The following is a 19,521-nucleotide window of genomic DNA, read 5'->3' on the forward strand; positions in this document are numbered from 1 at the left end:
TGAAAAAGTCGTCTTGTGGACATATGGTTTTATTTCTAGCAAATTCAGATTCTTTTAAAAAAGGAAAACCCTTTTTGTGAAGTCATAACAGTTGATTTTTATGTCAGATGTTTGAGAACTGGAAATGCTGTTTGGGGACGGTCAGGGACTGTGTGAGGGCATCTAATCCATCTGCCTCCCAGCAGGAAGAGGCCAGGTCCTGCCAGGGAAGGGAAGTCTCCACCTGCCCCGGCTATCACAGTCCAGAAATGCTTCCTTGTGTCCAACCTGAATCTGCCAGGCTACATTTCAAGGACTTTCTCCTTCCCTGTTCCCTGTGGAACTAGTTTCTATTCTCTGAATAAGCAGTCGTAAAGCCGAGGCATGTTGCTATATGCCCATCTGTCTTCTCTTCTGGAGGAATCATCTGCCTTAGGCTCTCATCAGAGGTGTTTTTCTTCAGCTTTTGCAGCTTCCCATGCTCCTAAAGGCTTTGTAGGGAGCGTCCGCCTGCCTGCCGCCGCGAGTGCTGGTCAGCAGCAAATCAAAGCAGCCCATCGTGGGAACGCAGATGGGAAATCCACATTACAAAGCGGGAAAGTTGGAGGGGGATGGTTCACTCCATGCAGGATTCATCAGTGGAATCCTCTAAAAAGCACACTCCCCACACCACTTCGATATGCTCCACCTTGAACGCTCAATGATAAAAAACACCTGTGTTGGGAACTGGAAACCACCTGTTTGTGATAAGTCTGAGCCATGGATCTTGGTGCTAACCACTCTGGCGGCGCCTCCTACATGTGGTCTCTTTTTTGAATTAACCTGTGATGTGGCTTCCTGTAGGATGACCTTTTTGTTCTGCCCTTGATCGGCTCTTATGAAGTCAGGCCTTCCCCTCTCCATGGACTCTGCAGCTCGTAGGGGGTGGGAAGCTGCTGAGAAATGGTCATGGGTTCCCCAAGGTGAATCACCTCCAGAGTGCCACCCATGCACAGCCACACTGAGGCCTGGGGCCCTATTCTCAGAAGCAAAGCCCACTTGTTAATAGCCACTGTTTAACGGAACTTCCCTTCCGGTCCTCTTTGTACCCCTTAGACTGTAGAGTGGGTACAATAGCAGCCAACATTTATTGTGTACTTTCTGTGTCCCTGTACTTAATGCAGTAAATGACATGGATGACATCATCCTTTATCCCAAAGTATATTCCCATTTTACCAACAAGGAAACCAAGCCTCTGAAAGTCACTTGCCTGAGGGCACACGGCTGTAAGGGCAGAGCCAGGGCTTGGACATGGACAGGTGGACCTAACCTTATCTCCCCCTGCTCCACTGCCCTGCAGTTAACTGTTGTGTCGCACAGGACAGAATCGTAAACACACATACCGCACCTGAAATGACAGCATTCTTTCCCTCGGCCTCCCAGGCCCACCTCGACCCAAAAATTAGCTCAGCCTGTTGAGACTTGTAAGTGGAGGCAAGGTGATCATCTCAAGATAGGCGTGGTCCAACAGGCCGAGCTGCTGGGACTTCCACACATTTTGGGCAGGATGTGTATGTGTGCATTTACACTTCGCAAAGGGAATTGTCTCTGAGTTTTCTGATCTTTGTTTCTTTTTTCTCAATGTAACACAAATTTTTCTACCCTCTTTGCTTTTTGTCTGGATGGAGAGGTCCAGGCATAGACTAAGATCTGTTTATTGAGGGCTTGGCTCCCTGTTGTCTATTCCAGCCTTCACCAGTGACAGCTGTGTCCCCACCATACCAGCCCCCACTCCTGCCTCGCATTCCTATCCCACCCTCAGAGGCTCCAGGGACGTTTCAGTGGCTGCCCCTCTGGTCAAAAGCACTTCAAATGTTCTGTATCCAGTGGTAGCAAAGAGGTTCATGTTCCTCCTCCCCACCCTACGCCAGTTCTCTGGGAAGGACCACCCTCTGCAGACCTCCAAGCACTTCGAGCTCATCTTCCCAATACCTTCAGGCCGTAGTCATTTCCCACCCACTGTGTGATGGTCAGATTCAGGTATGTCTCTCCTGCCGGACTGTGGTGTTCACAAAGGCAGAGGTAACATCTGTTTTCTGCTGTATCCCCAATACTTAGCACAGTGCTGATGCTGAATGCACTTTGTTAGATAGTTGAGTGAATGATAGAAAGTTCTCTAGCCCAAGGCTGCTGCCTCCCAGACAGGACTGAGCAGTCTGGCCTTCCTGTCTGCAGCCTCCCTGTCTAGGGCCAGGTTTACTGTATTTTCCCCGCAATTGCAGAAGGTCTTGGGAGCCTCTTACTTCCCAACCTGGAGAGTCCTAGATTAGCAACCCTCTGAGAATCAAAACCAAGTCAGCCTCAGCCTGCAGCCCACCCAAGGTGGGCCGATGCACTCTCATGAAGTGGCCAGTGTGAGTTTTCTCTGCAACTTACAAATCATCATCTTAGAGAGAAAACACCTGCTCAGAATCCAACATTTAAAACAATAACATCTTGTCTTTTATTTTTTTGTATAGGTATGTGAACTTAGTTAATGATATAAAAAAATAAAATGAACACTGAACACTATTTATGTTCTTCCAGTTCCTTTTTTGATCCTTATCAGCATTATCTGAATATTTTGGAGTAGCTGTGGTTTGCCTCTGTTTCTGCTTTACATTATTTTTATATTTAGAATTGCTGCATGAACACATTTCCATGTGTTGACAATTCATATACTTTGTCTTTTTTTGCTATTCTGAAACATGATCTTACAATTAAACTCTAGGTCTTGGGTATCTTTGTAAACAGACACTGAGCTACCTTGCTAATTTTCACGATTGGGTAGAGTTCAATGCTGGATGAATCCTAATGTTTAACCTATTGGTAGACATTTAAGTTGTTTTTTTTTTTTTTTTTTGAGACGGAGTCTTGCTCTGTTGACCAGGCTGGAGTGCAGTGGCACTATCTCGGCTCACTGCAAGCTCCACCTCCTGGGCTGGGTTCACGCCATTCTCCTGCCTCAGCCTCCCAAGTAGCTGGGACTACAGGCGCCCGGCTAATTTTTTGTATTTTTAGTAGAGATGGGGTTTCACCATGTTAGCCAGGATGGTCTCGATCTCCTGACCTCGTGATCCACCCACCTTGGCCTCCCAAAGTCCTGGGATTACAGATGTGAGCCACTGTGCCCGGCCATATGTTGTATTCTTTTTAAAAAAAAAATTTGTGCAATATGGTAGTGAATGTCCTCAAATACAATTTTCTTTAAATGCTAGAGTTTATCTGTAGGATAAGTTTCTAGCAGTAGAAATGCTGGGTCAAAGAATATGAACACAAAAATGTATCCTCCAAAATCATCTCTAGAATGGCTATGCCAATTTATACACTCTTCAGTAATCCATTTAGTTTTTAAAGGTGACTTGCTGTTATATATGTTGATGTGCCATGGTTTGTTACCATTTTCCTATTGTTGAGCCTTTGAGTCATGTCCCATGTTTTAAGCTGTCATTTTTCATCTTAGTTGTAAGGTTACCTTACCTTTCCAAACTCCCTAGTATCTGAGTTTTGTACTCTTGAAAACTGAAGAGTTTGGTTGAAACAGGCAGTATTTTGTCATGCAGACAAGAAAACGGAGGCACAAGGGTTAGGTGCTTTGCCCAGAATTATGCCATTATGGCAAAGCTTTGGTTGAGACCCCATCTCCTGCCTCTCCCTGCAGGGCACTTTTCCACTCTGCCATGCTCTGGAGAAGGGACTGACTCAGCCCTCTTTGAGTCTCAGTGGGAGTCCGGTGGGAGTCTGTGAGTTCCTGTTCACTCCATTTGTACCTCACAGCTCCCACCCATAAACTGCTGCAGTCCCTGGCACAGGGGTGACATTTCTTGTCCTGGCAGGGCAAGGCACTAAGATGACAACCCCAGGTGCTGATCACTGAGGCTGTATCCAACCCCCTCCTGTTCCTCTTGGCTCTCGGGGCCCTGCCTTTGCAGGCCTGTTGGCTGGAGTTTGGGCGGTCTGTGGCCACGGAACAGAGTGACGCTGAACTGCTTCCTTTGCCAGAGGTTAGAACTGGTTCCTTTGGCTCAGTAATGCGGTCTCTAACCACTGGAATTTATCAGCCACAAGTTTCTAGGAAATGCAAATTAATGCGGCAGAAGAAATTCGAGAGGATTTTGATGAAGAGAAACACTAGAATGAGCTTCCTCTGAAGACTTCTGAAGAAAGGGTCCTTGGGGGATTGGAAATGGAGCAAGTTAGGAGGCCAACTTTTCTCTGCCCAGGCAGGCATGGGAAAGGTGACTTAACCTGCACAGAAGTGGTTTTAAAGGAGGGCATGTGTTGTGCCACTGCAGGGTATAATCTATAGGGTAGAGCAGGTGGCTGGTGGCTCTTCAGTTATTATTCTCAGGATACTCACCCCTTTAAACTCAGAACTCATGTGATTTGGCTATTCAGGTCCCCTTCACCCATCCAGTGGCCCCCTACCTAGAGACCTGCGAGCTGAACTTCCAGGTCCTCAGTGTGACCTGGCTTATCCATACACACTGGATCAGCCCATTCAAGTAATTTCAGACTAGGGTGAGAATGACAGGAAATATTTTACAATTTAAATGAAATGCTAGGAAGCCCAGAGACATCTCTACTTGGTGGGATACAAGGCAGATCTTGAACTTAAGATTTCTTTTCTCTTTTCTTTTTTTTTTTTTTTGAAGATGGGGTCTCACTCTGTTGCCCAGGCTGGAGTGCAGTGGTGCGATCTTGGCTCACTGCAAACTCTGTCTCCCAGATTCGAGTGATTCTCCTGCTTCAGTCTCCTGAGTAGCTAGGATTATAGCTACTATGCCTGGCTAACTTTTGTATTTTTAGTAGAGATAGGGTTTCACCATGTTGGCCAGGCTGGTTTCCAACTCCTGACCTCAAGTGATCCACCCACCTCAGCCTCCCAAAGTGCAGGATTTTTATACCCTAAGCTCTCCCTCTGTATCTTACCTGCCCCCACACCCTCGGCCAGGCTAGAAAACTAGCAGTCAGCAACTTGTCATTTCTCTTTTGGAAATCTGTCAGCTCTTTCCATGTTGGACTATTCTTTCAATCCACTGAAAATGCTGTGTGCTTTTACTGGAACCCAGGCAGATGGAAACGGCTCTGGGGTAACAGGGTTTCTAGCTAGGGGTCCTTTCTCTTCATGAAGTCACACAAAGCCTGTGTCTCCTTCCTTCTGCAGGCTCTGATGAGGAGTACATTTATATGAACAAAGTGACCATCAACAAGCAACAGAATACAGAGTCTCAAGGCAAAGGTATGAAGCTGGGATCACTGAACCGGGTATGATGGCCACTCCTGGGATGGGGGAAGGTCCAAGCTGGTTCTGTCCCACCTCTCTTTCCTCCCAGCCGGCACACAGACCGCCTGGCGGAGTTATTTTTGGAAGCCACATTTTTGTTGGTCGTATTTTGGGTTGATGTATTTTGGGATGTTTCAACAGGCCACCCCCTCCTTGCCCATTGGATAAGGAATCTGGCCCTAAAACTTTTTGGCTGTTCCCAGCATCATCCCAGGAACAGGAAGTCATAATTCAGATGTTCGAAGAAAGCAGCTGTGTGTGGTGCTGATCCCACGGTTCTGCCTTTATGTCTTTTGATAGAAGTCTGTTTTGAGGAAGAGGAGAGAGAAATAAATGGTGGTGTCAGCAACTGCCTTAATAGTCAAAGATGATGTTCAAAGGTGCTGTCTTTGGTGGAATGTTTTGTCTCCCATGGGAAGGACATATGTTGTCTTCCATGGTGCCTCACTCTTCTGCTCTGTTCTGCTCTCTGCTTTTCCCTTAAAACCTCCAGGGAGGGGCCTGGCAAGACCCCGGGGAGGCCCAGAGGTATGCAGAGCTGCCTAGTTGCAGAAGAGGCAGGCTAAGAAGCTCCATCTCCTAATTCCCAAACCTGTGACTTAACCACAAAGGCTTAGAGAGGGGTGGGAACACAGCATTGCAAAGCACTCAGTCCTGTTGAAGGCTTGTCTTTGAGACATCAGCCACCAAATCCCCGACGTCGGGCCTGCCTGAGCCTGTCTGTCCCAGGGCTGGCTGAAATGGACAGGCTCAGAAGTGTCTTCGGCACCTTTCCTTACAAGTGCACCGAGGGTTGGTGGCCTCACTTCCCCAGCATGCCTCCTTCACTTCCTGCCCCTCACCAAGCCTGGGACATGGCAGAGCTCATCCAGATGAGGTTGGCCACTCTGGCGGGGGTCACTTGCCTTCCGGGTAAACTGTGGGAGGAAAGAGCCATAATCACAGGGTCTGTGCTGAGAGTGGCTCAATATAGTGGCCACCAGGCAGCTCCTCTGCTGGCCGAAGCTCTGTGGCTAGACCATTTTTTTGACATGGGATGGGTAGGGGAGCAGGTACAGAGGCTGCCAGAAACCCCAGGCACATGGCTGGGGCACTCCTGCACCCTATTATTGGAGGGAGGGAAAACAACTTCGGCTCCAGGGACCGCCTGCCTGGGTAATTAACACCTGCTCAAAAAGAACTCACGGGGTGCATGTGACCGGGCATTCCTGAGGAAGGAGACCCTGTGTAAGGCTGGTCACCCCTCACCAAAGCCTTTTCCTTTTGCTGCCCACAGCGCCTGAGGAGCAGGGCCTGCTGCCAAATGGGGAGCCCAGCCAGCACTCCTCGGCCCCTCAGAAGAGCCTTCCAGACCTGCCGCCACCCAAGATGGTAAGTGTCAGTCCAGGACCCCTGATTTCCCTGACATGAGCCCCTTGAACTTCCAGTTGTCCTCACAGGTGTCAGCTCACTAAGTGTCTGGCATTTTCTGAGCAGCTACTGTGTTCAGGGACTGGGACAAGGCACATGTGGGGACAGAGCAAAAGGAAACCTGCCTACAGGTGATTTGCCTGGGGCCACAGTACTCCGGATGCTGAGGGTGATGGGTCTGGGGAAATTTGACTGACTGCCACCTGACGCTACTCACGCTCTTTATCCAGCACTATGTGAACAGGGCCATGAACAGCTGTGGTCACCAGCCTAGGCCACGGTGATCTTTAAAAAATTTGCAATAGCCAGGTGCAGTGGGGCATACCCGTATTCCCAGCTACTCAGGAGGCTGAGGCAGGAGGATTGCTCGAGGCCAGGAATTTGAGGCTGTGGTGCACCGTGATCACACTTGTGAGTAGCCACTGCAGGCCAACCTGGGCAACATAGCAAGACCCCATTTCTAACATATAAAATAAGTGAATAAATAAATACATAATTTAATTCCCCTACGTTGTTCTGGAGTTTAAAGGAAAAGTAAAAATTCATAAATCATATCACACTGTACTACCTGCTTGAACCTTACCAGTAGTTCTTATTAAACATAGAAAAAAAAAATCCCGTTCCTTAGCATGGCCTCAGGGCCTATGACCTGGCTCCGCTGCATGTCCTGCCTCCTCATACAGGGTCTTCACTGGCCTCCTTTCTGCCCCTGGATTCTGTCACTCTGGTCAGAACTGCTTTAGGGACTTTGTACCTCCTGGGCCCCTACCAATTTCTCATCTCTCCAGGGTTCTTAAGAGAGACTCCTGCTGACCTGGCTAAGTAAGACATCCCTCCTCCATCTGCACCCGGGTTGCTCTCTACCCACCACCCAGTTACCCACTCCATGGCACCTGCTACTGGAACAGTCTTGTTTACTTTCTCCTCTCCTGATGTCAGCTCCTGAGGACAAGGAACTTGTCTCTTGTTTATTATTTTGTGTCCAGTATCTGCAGACATGGACAGATGTAGGCCATATATAAATATCCATTAATTTGGATGGAGTTGTAAAATCATATGGATGTGGGTTCAAATCCCAGTTCTGCATGCCACTAGCTCTTTGACCTTGAGCAAGTTATTTAAAGTCTCTAATCCTCTATTTCTTGGTTTATATGGAAGAAATGCTCACATCTGCCTCGTCAGATGGGCTTATCCAATGGGCTAAGGCTGGCAGCCCCTCACCACTGTGTGTGGCATACTGTGCTAGTATTCAGTGAGGTAAGTGGTAGTATTTATATTTTAAGGGTGAGGAAACCTAATGTCACACAGCCTGTAAGCGACAGAGTCAGCATTTGAACCGAGGTTCTTTCCTCTTAGGGCATGGCTGGGGAGGGATCCTGGGGCAGGACTGGGATCTCAGCTTAGAAGGGTTTATATGGGTAGCCAGGGGGTCTTGGGTCAGCGCCAGCAGGAAGCTAAGCTCCTGCCAACTGACCATCACCTGATCTGTGGGCTCATGTTTCCGTGGAGGGGGTCCCAGCCCCAGAATGGCTCTGGACTGGCCCCTTTATTCGTGCCTTCCTGGGGGGCAGGGGCCACAGCTGAGGATCTGACTCCACCATGTTGGGTGGGTGGGCAGTTCTGGAGAACCTGGGACAGTGTCCCATTGCATGCTGTCCCTTGAGCTGGGTGACAGCTGGTGGGGACTCCTCATCTCAGGCTGAGTGAGGCTTGACATCAAGACTGAACCTGAGTCCCTGGTGTCCCTGTGATGCTGGCAATGTAGCGACTGCTACACCCTGAGCCTCAACCCCATCCCATGCAGACACACCATCCGCCCACCACCCATCGAGGGATGGGTATTTTCGTCACTGTTTCTCATATGAAGAAACAGACTCAGAGTTAAAAACCACTGGCCACGGTCCCACAGTTGGGAGGTACTAGGCCAGGATTTAAATGCAGATTTTTGTTGTTGTTCCCAATTCCTCCCCCAGCCTGGGCCTCCCTGACATTTGCTCCTCTCTGTAGCAGAGCAAGGGCTCAAGCTATGCTCCCTCCAGCGCCAGGCTCCCCTCACTTTCAGCCCCGATATTTTGGGGAAGAGCACAGCCCCTCTGCTGTCCCATCTGTTGGCTGATGGCTTTAACCAGAGGTTTTCTGGTGTGGCCCAGGCATTGCTTGCTGGGTGGTGGGCGTGGAAAGGTGGCTGTTCTGAGCCATGGCTGGAATTTTCTATCCTAAATCCAGTGTCTGATTCTGACCAAGGTACCTTGGGCTTTGCTAGTGGAAGTGCCATCTTCTGCCCCACCAGGGGCAGCTGCTGGTGGGTCCCCACCTGGTGGGTAGGGGCAGAGTTTCATGAGCACCGCGTACTGTGTGAGTGTTCTAGAAATTGTGTTTTACAAACACAGCATGGTCTGAGGGGCCCAGGGTCTGGGACCTGGCTACAGCTGTAAGTTAATTGGGCCACGGTGAGTCCCTGCGGGCCCTGGGATTCTGATGCTGGCTTCTGTTCCTCGTCCAGTGCCCTGTGCCTCAGACACTGAGTGTGGGGAAGGGCACGTGGCCCCCTCTAGAGTAGACTTCCTGGATTGTCGTCTGTGACTAGGGCTTGTGTCCCTGTTTGAAAGAAACTGGTGCTGCAGTTGGGGAAAATATCAGCACCCAGGAATGGCACAATCCCAAGGAGGCCTTTCAGCCAAGTGGTAACTTCCTGTGGACAGTTTCCAGGCCCCAGGGAGACTTCTAGCAAAGCCAGCTGACTTGACAGGAAAAGGCAGCTCCCTCCCACTTTGTGGACTTTCTCTGCTGTGAAGGACAAGAGACGGGTGTGGACTGCGAGTCCCCTGGCTAGGTCCCACCTGGTCTTGTGCAAGGCACCCATCTCTACCCCAGGGGGTTCCAGATGTGGTGTGGGGATGTAGGTGGTGTCCACCGGGCACTCTCCCTGTCCTTGCCCACACACATGAGCACACATCCTCACTCCCTCAGGCCTCCTCTCTGGTTGAATCAGGCTGAAGCCGCCATCACTCTTAGTCCAAGGGCCCCAGAGGAGCAGCGTCAGGGTGGAGCCATGTCTGTGGCTCTGAAGGAGGAGGAGAACCACAGCAGGGAGAGGCTGTGGCCGCTGGAACCCCATGGCCATGCTAGCCAGACCATCAACCGTGGCCAACAAACATCTGTTTCTCCTGCAAGGACCACGGCACCTGGCTGTGTAGACAGCAGCCTGGAGAGGCCACAGCTGCCTGAGTCACTGTCCAGCTCAGGCTGGAACCCTGAGCCTGGAGTGCCCTGTGGCCTCTCTTCCTCAGACAGAAAACCCGCCCTTCCTCCCTTGATCCCAGAACTTCAGGGAGGCTTCTCCACCTGAGGGCTGGGCCCTGCACAGATGCCTGGCCCTGGGCTCACTGGCACCTGCAGCAGCACCTGGACATCCACCTGGGGTCCTCAGGGCCTATGGCTGGGCCAGGATCATGCCTCGGTCACAGGCATGGGATGCTTATTGGCCAGGAGCCCAGATGTCCTCACTCCAACCCCTACAGACTCAGTAGGGAGTAGGTCTGTCCAGCGATAGAAGGGGCAGCCAGGGGTTTGGAGCAACCTCGTGGGTGTGGACAGTGACTCAGGCATCTGTGGCCTCTCCAGGCTGCTGTCTGCACAGCCAGGTGCCGTGGTCCTTGCATGCAGGCGAAACAGATGTTTGTTGGCCACGGTTGATGGTCTGGCTAGCATGGCCATCTCCACCCCATCATCCCTCTGAGGCCTGGCCATGCGCTGGCCTGCTCTTACATGAGCTGCTCTGTGGGGGAAACCACTTAATCCCTAAAAGGACGTTGCCATGGCTAGCCTCGGAGGCCGGGCCTGGCCTGTCCACTCACCCCCACCTGGGAGCGTTCTGCAGTGTACTCTGGGGCAGGGTGGTTAGAGCTGTGAGGATGCCTTGGGTCCTCTGAGCCACAGCCCTCATCAGCCCTTGTGTCTAGTCTAAGCCAGGGGTTGGCAAACTGTAGCTCACTGGCCAAATCTGATCTGCAACATGCTTTAGTAAACAGTGTTTTATTAGAACACAGCCAACGTTATTTAGTTGTATTAGTCTGTGGACTTCTGAGCTACAGCAAGCAATAGAGTTGAATAGCTGAGATGAGACAGAGGTCCCGAGTGGCCCACAAGTCCCTAAAATATTTACTTTTTGGCCCTTTCCTGAAAAGATTTGCGGCCCTCTGGACCTCTGGTCTGGTCAGTCCTGCCAAGCCTGACTCGCTCACGCAGTCCCTTCCTCCAAACAGTCAAAAGTTTTTCAGGTTTTGATGTTAAATCTCTTCTGGATCTTCATTTAATATTCACAGTCTTTCTGTAATCCCAGCACTCTGAGAGGCTGAGGCGGGCAGATCACCTGAAGTCAGGAGTTTGAGACCAGCCTGGCTGACATGGTGAAAACCGCGTCTCTATTAAAAATACAAAAATTAGCCAAGCGTGGTGGCACGCAGCTAGCTACTCAGGAGGCTGAGGCAGGAGAATCACTTGAACGTGGGAGCTGAAAGTTGCAGTGAACTGAGATCACACCATTGCACTCCAGCCTGGGCAACACAGCGAGACTCTGCCTAAAAATATATATATATATATATATATATATATATATATAAATATATATATAATTCACAGTCTTCACCATCATAATGATAATAATTAAAATAATAGTCCTTTCTCCTTAACCCTGTGAGATGAGGATCTGTCTCCTTGAAGCTCTGATAATAGGTCATTGTGTCTGTTTCATCATGTGACTCATCATTTAACCCAGCATTCTTAAGAGCCGGGATTCCATCCTATGGTGTCCTCTGTACCCACCCCCAGAGTACACTGGTTTATCCTCCACCAAACACATATATGCAAAACTTTTCTCCCTTTCTTATTTTTACGTTTTATTTTTTAGATGAGTAAAAACTAATATGTATTGAATATTGAATAGTGATAGGCACACTTCAATCCTTACAGCAACCCCATGTGACAGATATTTCTATTCTCCCCTTCTTATGCCAAGTCCAGAGAGGTCAAGCGAATTGGTCGGAGTCACACAGCAAGGATGTCTCAGTGTCAGAATTCAAGCCTGGTTCTGGAGATTGGACTCCACTCCTGCCCTGCACTGTCTCTGCATAGCGAGCCATTTTCAGATTTTGCAGTGTCAACCTACAGGCAAAAAATGGAGACAAAATAAATATAAGTAGAGAGTTTATTCTGAGCAAATTTGAGGGTTGCAGCCCAGGAGCACAGATTCAAGTTACCCTGAATCCATGTTCCTATTGGCAGCAGTTACAAGTGGGTTTTCAAAGGAAAAAGAAGAGGCAGTTTTTAAGTTGTTTACCAATATTTTATCTTCAAATACTGTAAGCTATCGATCAGCTAAACATTGTTCTTTGTATCATAAATTCCAGGAACCTGAAGATAGTGGATGAGGCAGCTAGTGAGGAATAAAATGCCTTTAAACAGTTGCCCCCAGGAATGGGGAGGGGAGAAAACGGTGCCGGAAGCCCCATACTCCTGTCTCTCTGGGCTTGATACATTTTGCACACCTCACGTAGCTCAAACTCTTCTGAGCTATTTTTCTTCTCAACAGAAGCTTAGGAGACACTCAGAAAACACTGCCTGGCTCCACCCTAGACAGGACAGGAGGCCCCCAGGGACACACCCTGTGGTGATGATGACCCACGGGGAGCTCCTGCAGAAGGGTTCACTCCTCCCTTTGTCCTGTTCGACTCTCGAGAATCCTGACCTTGGGGGGCCAGATCCTGGGTGCCCAGAGCTTTTCTCCAGATGGGACCCACCTGATGGGAATGGAGCTTCTTGGAGGCTGGAGCTGGAGGCCCAGCCAGATCAGGCTGATGAGCCCTGGGACCCACTGGGGAGACCTTACTGCCACAAAGGCGAGAGGACCCTTTCCCTGTGGACCCTAGGGAGCTCGTTGTTAGTGGACCACGGGCAGTCTGTCACTGTCTCAGCCTTTTCTCAGGCTGCTGGCTGGCCAGGGGACCAGGGAAAGCTGAGAGAGCAAAGATATCGCACCAGGCTGGGGCTGGCAAAGAGGGAGGACCAGACACTAGAAGTTACCAATGGCACGCCCATTGTCTGCTAGGGCCTGGCTGCCAGGCAGGAGCCTGGGCAGAGGTGTACAACCTGGCTCCCTCAGCAGTGCGTCTGTCAGCCCAGTACAGTGTCAGGTTTGCTTATGAAATGACCAAATTCTTTGATTCCTTCCTTTGTAGGGGGTGCCACATGCCAGAGGAGGGCTGAAGGCTGTTCTGTGCCTGCCCTGTGCCTGGTATCAGCTCTGTTGGTACAGGACCAGAACTGGTGCTGGACCCAGGCTGTGGCCTGGCCTCAGCCAACCCTCTGTGATGCCCTGACAGGGTCGATCCTCTTCATCTCAGCTTGTAGGACAACAGTCTAGTAGTTTGGCTCCTGTCACATTAACTGCCCTCACTGCCCAACCTACAGACCCTGGAACTGTGGAGGGGCCCCAGACAGTGATAACAATGGCCTCCTTGTATTTAATATGGGCCAGGCCCTGTGGAAACACTATCACGTTTTGTCTCATTGAATTTTCAAAACAACCCGAGTATTATAAAGAAGGAAAACAAGGCTCAGAGAAGCTGTCACATACCCAAGGTTAAATCTATAAGGTCCTAAAGCCTGGATTGAAATCAAGTTACATGAACTCCAGGGTCTACATAAACAGACTGTAGAGTCCAAACCACACAGGACTGGGCTCTGGGGACCCTGGTATCCTCACCCTGGGGAAGCTGGAAGGGATACTCTTGCAGCCCAGGCTGAGGACTGTCCCACAGGGGCTAAGCACAGGCTGCCTGTCCTCCCACTGTCTCCTGGGCCAGGAGTAGGGGAGCTACCTCCATCCTGGGTCCCCCAAATCCATTTTTCATGGCAGGAGTTTCTGGATTCCTAGCGTTACCCTCTCCCCCAAAGCACAGGGGTCCGCCTGAGCTCAGGGCCCTGCAGGGTCCTTCCATTGGCTGCTGCTTCCATCCTCTCCCCCTACAACCTCCCCCACCTTACAGCCTGCCTGTGCTTTCATGTGGAGCCTCCTTGAAGGCCCAGGCCTTCCCTCTTATGCGGACGGCCCAGCACAAGGACTTCTCAAAATCAAGAGTGGGAGGGAATGCATTTCCAGCTCTGCCACTTCTGTTGTGAACTCATTATGCATATTCCCATGGAGTTTCATGATTCAGAAAGACACTGGGGACCAGGCATGGTGGCTCGCACCTGTAATCCCAACAATTTGGGAGGCCAAGGTGGGCAATCAGTTGAGGTCAGGAGTTTGAGACCAGCCTGGCCAACATGATGAAACCCCATCTCTGCTAAAAATACAAAAATTAGCTGGGTGTGGTGGTGCACCCCTGTAATCCCAGCTACTCGGGAAACTGAAGCAAGAGAATTGCTTGAACCTGGGAGGCAGAGGTTGCAGTGAGCCAAGATTGCACCACTGCACTCCAGCCTGGGAGACAGTGAGACTCCGTCAGAAAAACAAAAGACAGTGGAGACCCACGTTCAAGGATGCTTACACATTCATGACCTGTCTCTCATAATAGTAATGCAACAAATTACCTCTTTTTCTCCCCCATGGTTGCTTATAAAGGTAGCTTATTGAAGCATAGCTTCATAGTCTAGTGCCTACTATGCAGGTGGAATAAGGGAGGAACAGAATGATTTCACGTTCTATGCTTTCGACACAGTTGCAGGTGTTTTTTATTCTACTCGAATTGCACACGTTCATCCTCATCCCACATAAGCTCAGGGTCATCTTTGAGACTCGGCACAAAGATCACACACCCTGGGCATCCTTCCTTTGTCCTAAATATTCCTCACACCCTCCTCTGGTTCTCACAGAACTTTGACCTTGTCCATTATAGCACTACTGTATCACAATGCACTTGACCAGGAGCTGTTAAAAATCTACCAGCTACTCAAGCTTTTCTTAGGACTGACTCCTGAAGTTTCGATGTGTCCCTCTCAGCTAGTATATGGAAGTCATCCAATATTTGCTGAATGAGTGATTGAACTACATTATGGTAAAAGTGTAGGATTTAGAAACCTGGTCCTCTTTCTCCATGGGCTATTGATTAGCACTTGTCTTTTTAGAAAATATATTCTATTTAAAAGCTGCAATAGCTATTCCAACAGCCTGGCACTCTCTGGACTGCTAAGTGCATGATATATCATGTACATAATGATATTTTGTGTGTGTGGTAGGAGGTTTGAGCCTCATTTTGCAGGGGAGAAAGCTGAGTCTTGGCAAGGTTAAACAATGTGCCCACAGCCCTTCCGTGGCTACCGACCAAACACTATGGACTGTGACTGATGGGATTCATGACATTGCATCTTCTCCCTCCCAACTTGCTTAAAGTTTAAAGTCCAGCTGGGCATTTTTGTCTTCTAGACTTCCACCCAAAGAGTTATTTCCAAGTTGCTCCCAGTGTACCATATCTGCAAATGTTTGTCTTATTTGTTCATACCACAGATTCCAGAACGGAAACAGCTTGCCATCCCAAAGACGGAGTCTCCAGAGGGCTACTATGAAGAGGCTGAGCCATATGACACATCCCTCAATGGTACATCCCAGCGGCTAGGGCTTGGGAGGGTGACTTACTGCTTCCTGCACAGATGTTGGTGCAGACTTACCTGGGGGTAACAGATATGCTCATCCTGGGCTGGGTGACAGAGGGTAGTCTGGGCTGCTGTGACAGGAAAGCATGGTCCAAATTGAGAACTGGCCACAGAGCATTCAGCCTTTAGTCTGAATGGGGAGCCAAGACCCACAGCAGACCTAGCTGTCCTGCAAGGAGGAATGAGGGATGGTACACAACAAATAGATTGACTGCGTCTGATGTTTTCTGTGGTTCCTGCCTGCAAGTTGTGAGATTTCAGCACAAAGGTGATGGAAGAGAGGAGTGTTGGCCAACAGGCCCAAGGCCCTGGTCAGCAATGGAAGTGGCAGTCAGGCTGAGTCTGAGCCCAGTTTCCACGTTCTTTCGCTGGACTCATAGTTATGGTGGTCCCGCTGTGTCAGGGACAGGAGCCCAGTCGTCCCAGCACTGACATTCAGTGAGAGAAAACAGACAACAAATAAACAGCATGTGTTGGTGGTGATAAGTGAGAGGATGGAAAACAGAACAGGAGCTGGGCTTCTGCAGGACAGGGGAGTTACTTTAGATAGGGAAGGCTTCTCTGATAGCATGACTTAAACAGATTCCTGAATGAAGTGGAGAGTGAGTCAGGCAGATACATGCAGGAAGAACTTTCCAGACAGAGAACATGGTATCTGCAAAAGCGCCGAGGCAGGAGAGCTCTGGGTGTGTCTGAGGAACAACAAGGAGGCCAGCATGGCAGGGGCAGGGGAGAGTGACAGGAGGTGGGGACGCAGATGGGGCTGCCAGCCGCAGGAATGACTTTGGCCTTTCTCTGAATGAGGAAAGACTGCAAACCTCCAGAGGGTTACTTAGGGACTGATCTGTGCTCATGCTGCTAATAAAGACATGCCCGAGACTAGGTAACTTATTAAGGAAAGAGGTTTAATGGACTCACAGTTCCACATGGTTGGAGAGGCCTCACAATCATGGCGGAAGATGAAGAGCAAAGAACTCTTACATGGCAGTAGCAAGAGAGATCGTGTACAGGGAAACTCCCCTTTATAAAACTGTCAGATCTTGTGAGACTTATTCACTATCACGAGAACAGCATGGGAAAGACTCACCCCCATGATTCAGTTACCTCCCACCAGGTCCCTCCCACAACACGTGAGAATTATGGGAGCTACAATTCAAGCTGAGATTTGGGTTGAGACACAGCCAAACTATATCACTTAGGTATTGAAAAGATTGCCCTGGACATTGTGTGAGCGGCTCTGCAGGCAGGGCTCATGCTAACACCCTCTGTCCTTGGCTCATGGTTCTCAGCCTGAGGAAGCTGGGTCAAAAGTGCTCTTGGTTTGGGGATTTGATTACACAGGAAGGCTTTGAGGTTCAGGAAGAGGTGGTTGTGACCCTCATCTCTGGGGCAGCTGGACTGTGGTCCTCCCCTTCTGGCCTCCTTCTCTTTCCTTCCTTTGTAAGTGAAAGGGCTTTCAAAGCATAAATCAATCAGCAGATATGAAAGGCTAGGGCCCCTGGGGCTGGGAATGAACTAGGCTGAGGAAGGTGTTGGTTCCAGATGGAACCAACCTAAGTGCCATCAACCAATGAGGGGATAAAGAAAATGTGGTACATACACACCACAGAATACTACTCAGCCAGAAAAAAGTATAAAATAATGTTTTTTGCAGAAACTTGGATGGAGCTAGAGGCCATTATTCTAAGTGAAGTAACTCAGGATGAAAAACCAAATATCCTATGTTCTCACTTATAAGTGGGAGCTAAGCAATGAAGACCCAGAGGCAGCAGAGTGATATAATGGGCTTTGGGGACTAGTGGGGGAAGATTGGGAGCAGGGGTGAGGGATAAAAGACTACATATTCGGTACAGTGTACACCACTCAGATGACAGTGCACTATCTCAGAAATCATCATTAAAGAACGCATCCACCTGAACCCCAAAAACTATTGAAATAAAAATAAAAAAGAACAGGACCAGGGATGAGATGGGACCGGTGACTGGGAGCGAGATGGGATTCCCCTGCCCTTCCTTCACACTTACCTGCCGCCTCCTGCTGGGAGCTCTGTGGGAGGTGAGCGCCTGTTTGGGCTGAGTCTATTCTAAGACGCTGGCTTTGTGGGCAGCCAGCACTTAGCATTGACCCACTGAGTGTGCGAGGTGGTGCCAACTCACCAGTCGGGCTGTGATTTCAGACCAAAGGCGAGGGTGCGGTGCTGCTGTCTGGATGCGCGTTGAAGGTGGAAACAGTGACTCACCGTGGTGAGCACCTCCCTGCTCTCAGGTGTGGCCAGGCCAGCAGGGGCCTGCCTGCCAGACGCACCAGGGGGCCGTTTTGTGGGGCAGACGCTTCATCTCGACACAAACAAGTGGTCAGAAAGGCCAGTGCTTCTTGGTTTTGTCTCTCAACTGTGAGTTCATACTGGTTGTAGCCGCGACTAGGGGTCATCCCGAGGACAGCTTGAACTCGCTGTGTGGAGTGGGTCAGGAAAGCTCCGAGATGGAGGAAATCCAGCTGCGAGGTGGGAGGGAATATAGCCCTGCCTGTCCTGCCAGGCAGAGGCCTGGGGATGACTTGGGGAGAAGCAGTCACGGTCAGCACAGAGGGAGGCCTTCACCTGCCTTACAAGCTGGCCTGACCTCAGGTCCTGCCTGGTCAAACAGTGTGACATGCAGGTTGTGGCTGGAGGAATGGGCGTGGGGCCCCAGCCCCTTGCTATAGTTGATGGCCAGAGTGATTTGCTGACTTCCTGCAAAAGGCCAGTTGCTCGGATTCTTGACCTGCTCTATCAGCCCTGTCCCCACACCGCTCCCCTGGGTCATGTCCCTCTCTCTGAGCACACGTGTAATGAGTGCCCTGCTGGCCTGTGCTAGGGATACCGGGATCTGCCCTGCTTGCCAGAGATACCAGGTTCTTCACTGATGGTGTCTCACCCTGGGGTAATGCTAGCGGCTGTAACAAATAACCCAGCAGCTCCTGTTTATAGTAACGCAATAGAAACCTGTTTCTCACTCGGGTATTTCAGTGTGAGGCATCACTCATCCTCATGTAGATTAGGTGCCCAGGCTCCTTCCATGTTTGTCTCGGCCACCCTTGAGGGCCACAAAATCCTCTGCAAAGAGAGAGCAGAGAACCGCTATCTGCTTCTTAACAGCGCCAGCCAGAAGTCATGCACATCACTTCTGCCCACAGTCCCTTGGTGACAAGTAGTCACACGGTCATCTCTGGATGTGAAGGGGTCTGGATCTAGGAAATGATGTCCTTGGCTCAGCGGTGGCCTCACCCAACAGCCCACACCTCTGATGGGCAAGCACTAACCTCTGGTGGACTGGCAGCCGAGTTGCCACATCTGGGTCTCTTTGTGTCTCTGCCCTTGGGCGTGCTCCTCTCTTCATTCTGTCTCTCTTCTCTTCCCTCTGTGCTCCTGGATGTTATGCAGGTCACTCTGGCGGATTTCTCCCCACTGGAGTCCCCAGATGGGTGCAGGTGCCCGAAGGAGTCATTTATGCCACGATCACCTTGGGTACTGCCTACTCCCCGAGCTGGAATGCCAGTGATTCTTGCCTGCTGCCTGGCTCTCAAAGATGTGTGCATGCCCCAAGGGTGGCCACTGTCTTCTTCCTGATCTTGTGCATGAGTCTTGCATGTGCATGCTGTGTGCAATCTTCCAGAGGAGTGACCTACTAGGCTTTCCACAGCCCCCACCCCCCACCAATGTGGTATCAAAACACATGGCTAAAAGACCCACAGTGTGTATGGCTGTTCTGCCCTCAGTTCCACAGGACACAGTGAGGTAGAGTCTACCTAGGGATGGCAGATGGGGGTGGAATTATCTCAGCATCCTGCCTCTCATTCCTGTTCACCCTCAACCTCCTAGAAGCAAAGTGTCTGTTTCAAGAATATCATACTGTTTTTGTTTTGTTTTGTTTTGTTTTGTTTTTGAGACGGAGTCTGGCTCTGTCACCCAGGCTGAAGTGCAGTGGCATGATCTTGGCTCACTGCAACCTTCACCTCCCAGGTTCAAGCGATTCTCCTGTCTCCACCTCCCAAGTAGCTGGTATCACCGTGCATCACCGTGCCCAAATTTTTGTATCTTTAGTAGAAACGGGGTTTTGTCATATTGGCCAGACTGGTTTGAAACTCCTGGCCTCAAGTGATCTGCCCTCCTCAGCCTCCCAAAGTATTGGAATTAC

At 50.1% G+C, this 19,521-nt stretch overlaps 1 protein-coding gene across 12 annotated transcripts in view; it reads left to right on the forward strand.

Moving 5' to 3' along the window:
- The window catches only part of AFAP1L2 (actin filament associated protein 1 like 2), a 109,363-nt gene that overhangs the window by 65,796 nt on the left and 24,046 nt on the right, over window positions 1-19,521 (forward strand). For 7 of the 12 annotated variants that reach the window (XM_030806776.1, XM_030806782.1, XM_030806792.1 and 4 more), the window contains 3 exons: window positions 5,165-5,239; window positions 6,561-6,655; window positions 15,201-15,291. In XM_030806776.1, the coding sequence (XP_030662636.1) occupies window positions 5,165-5,239; window positions 6,561-6,655; window positions 15,201-15,291 (261 nt within the window). Of the gene's footprint in view, window positions 1-5,164; window positions 5,240-6,560; window positions 6,656-8,823; window positions 8,826-12,431; window positions 12,592-15,200; window positions 15,292-18,767; window positions 18,852-19,521 lie in introns of those variants that run through there. The other 5 variants (XM_030806748.1, XM_030806752.1, XM_030806742.1 and 2 more) reach the window with 3 other exon arrangements.

This window comes from Nomascus leucogenys, chromosome 3 (genome assembly GCF_006542625.1).
Source record: "Nomascus leucogenys isolate Asia chromosome 3, Asia_NLE_v1, whole genome shotgun sequence".
Classification (NCBI taxonomy): Eukaryota; Metazoa; Chordata; class Mammalia; order Primates; family Hylobatidae; genus Nomascus; species Nomascus leucogenys.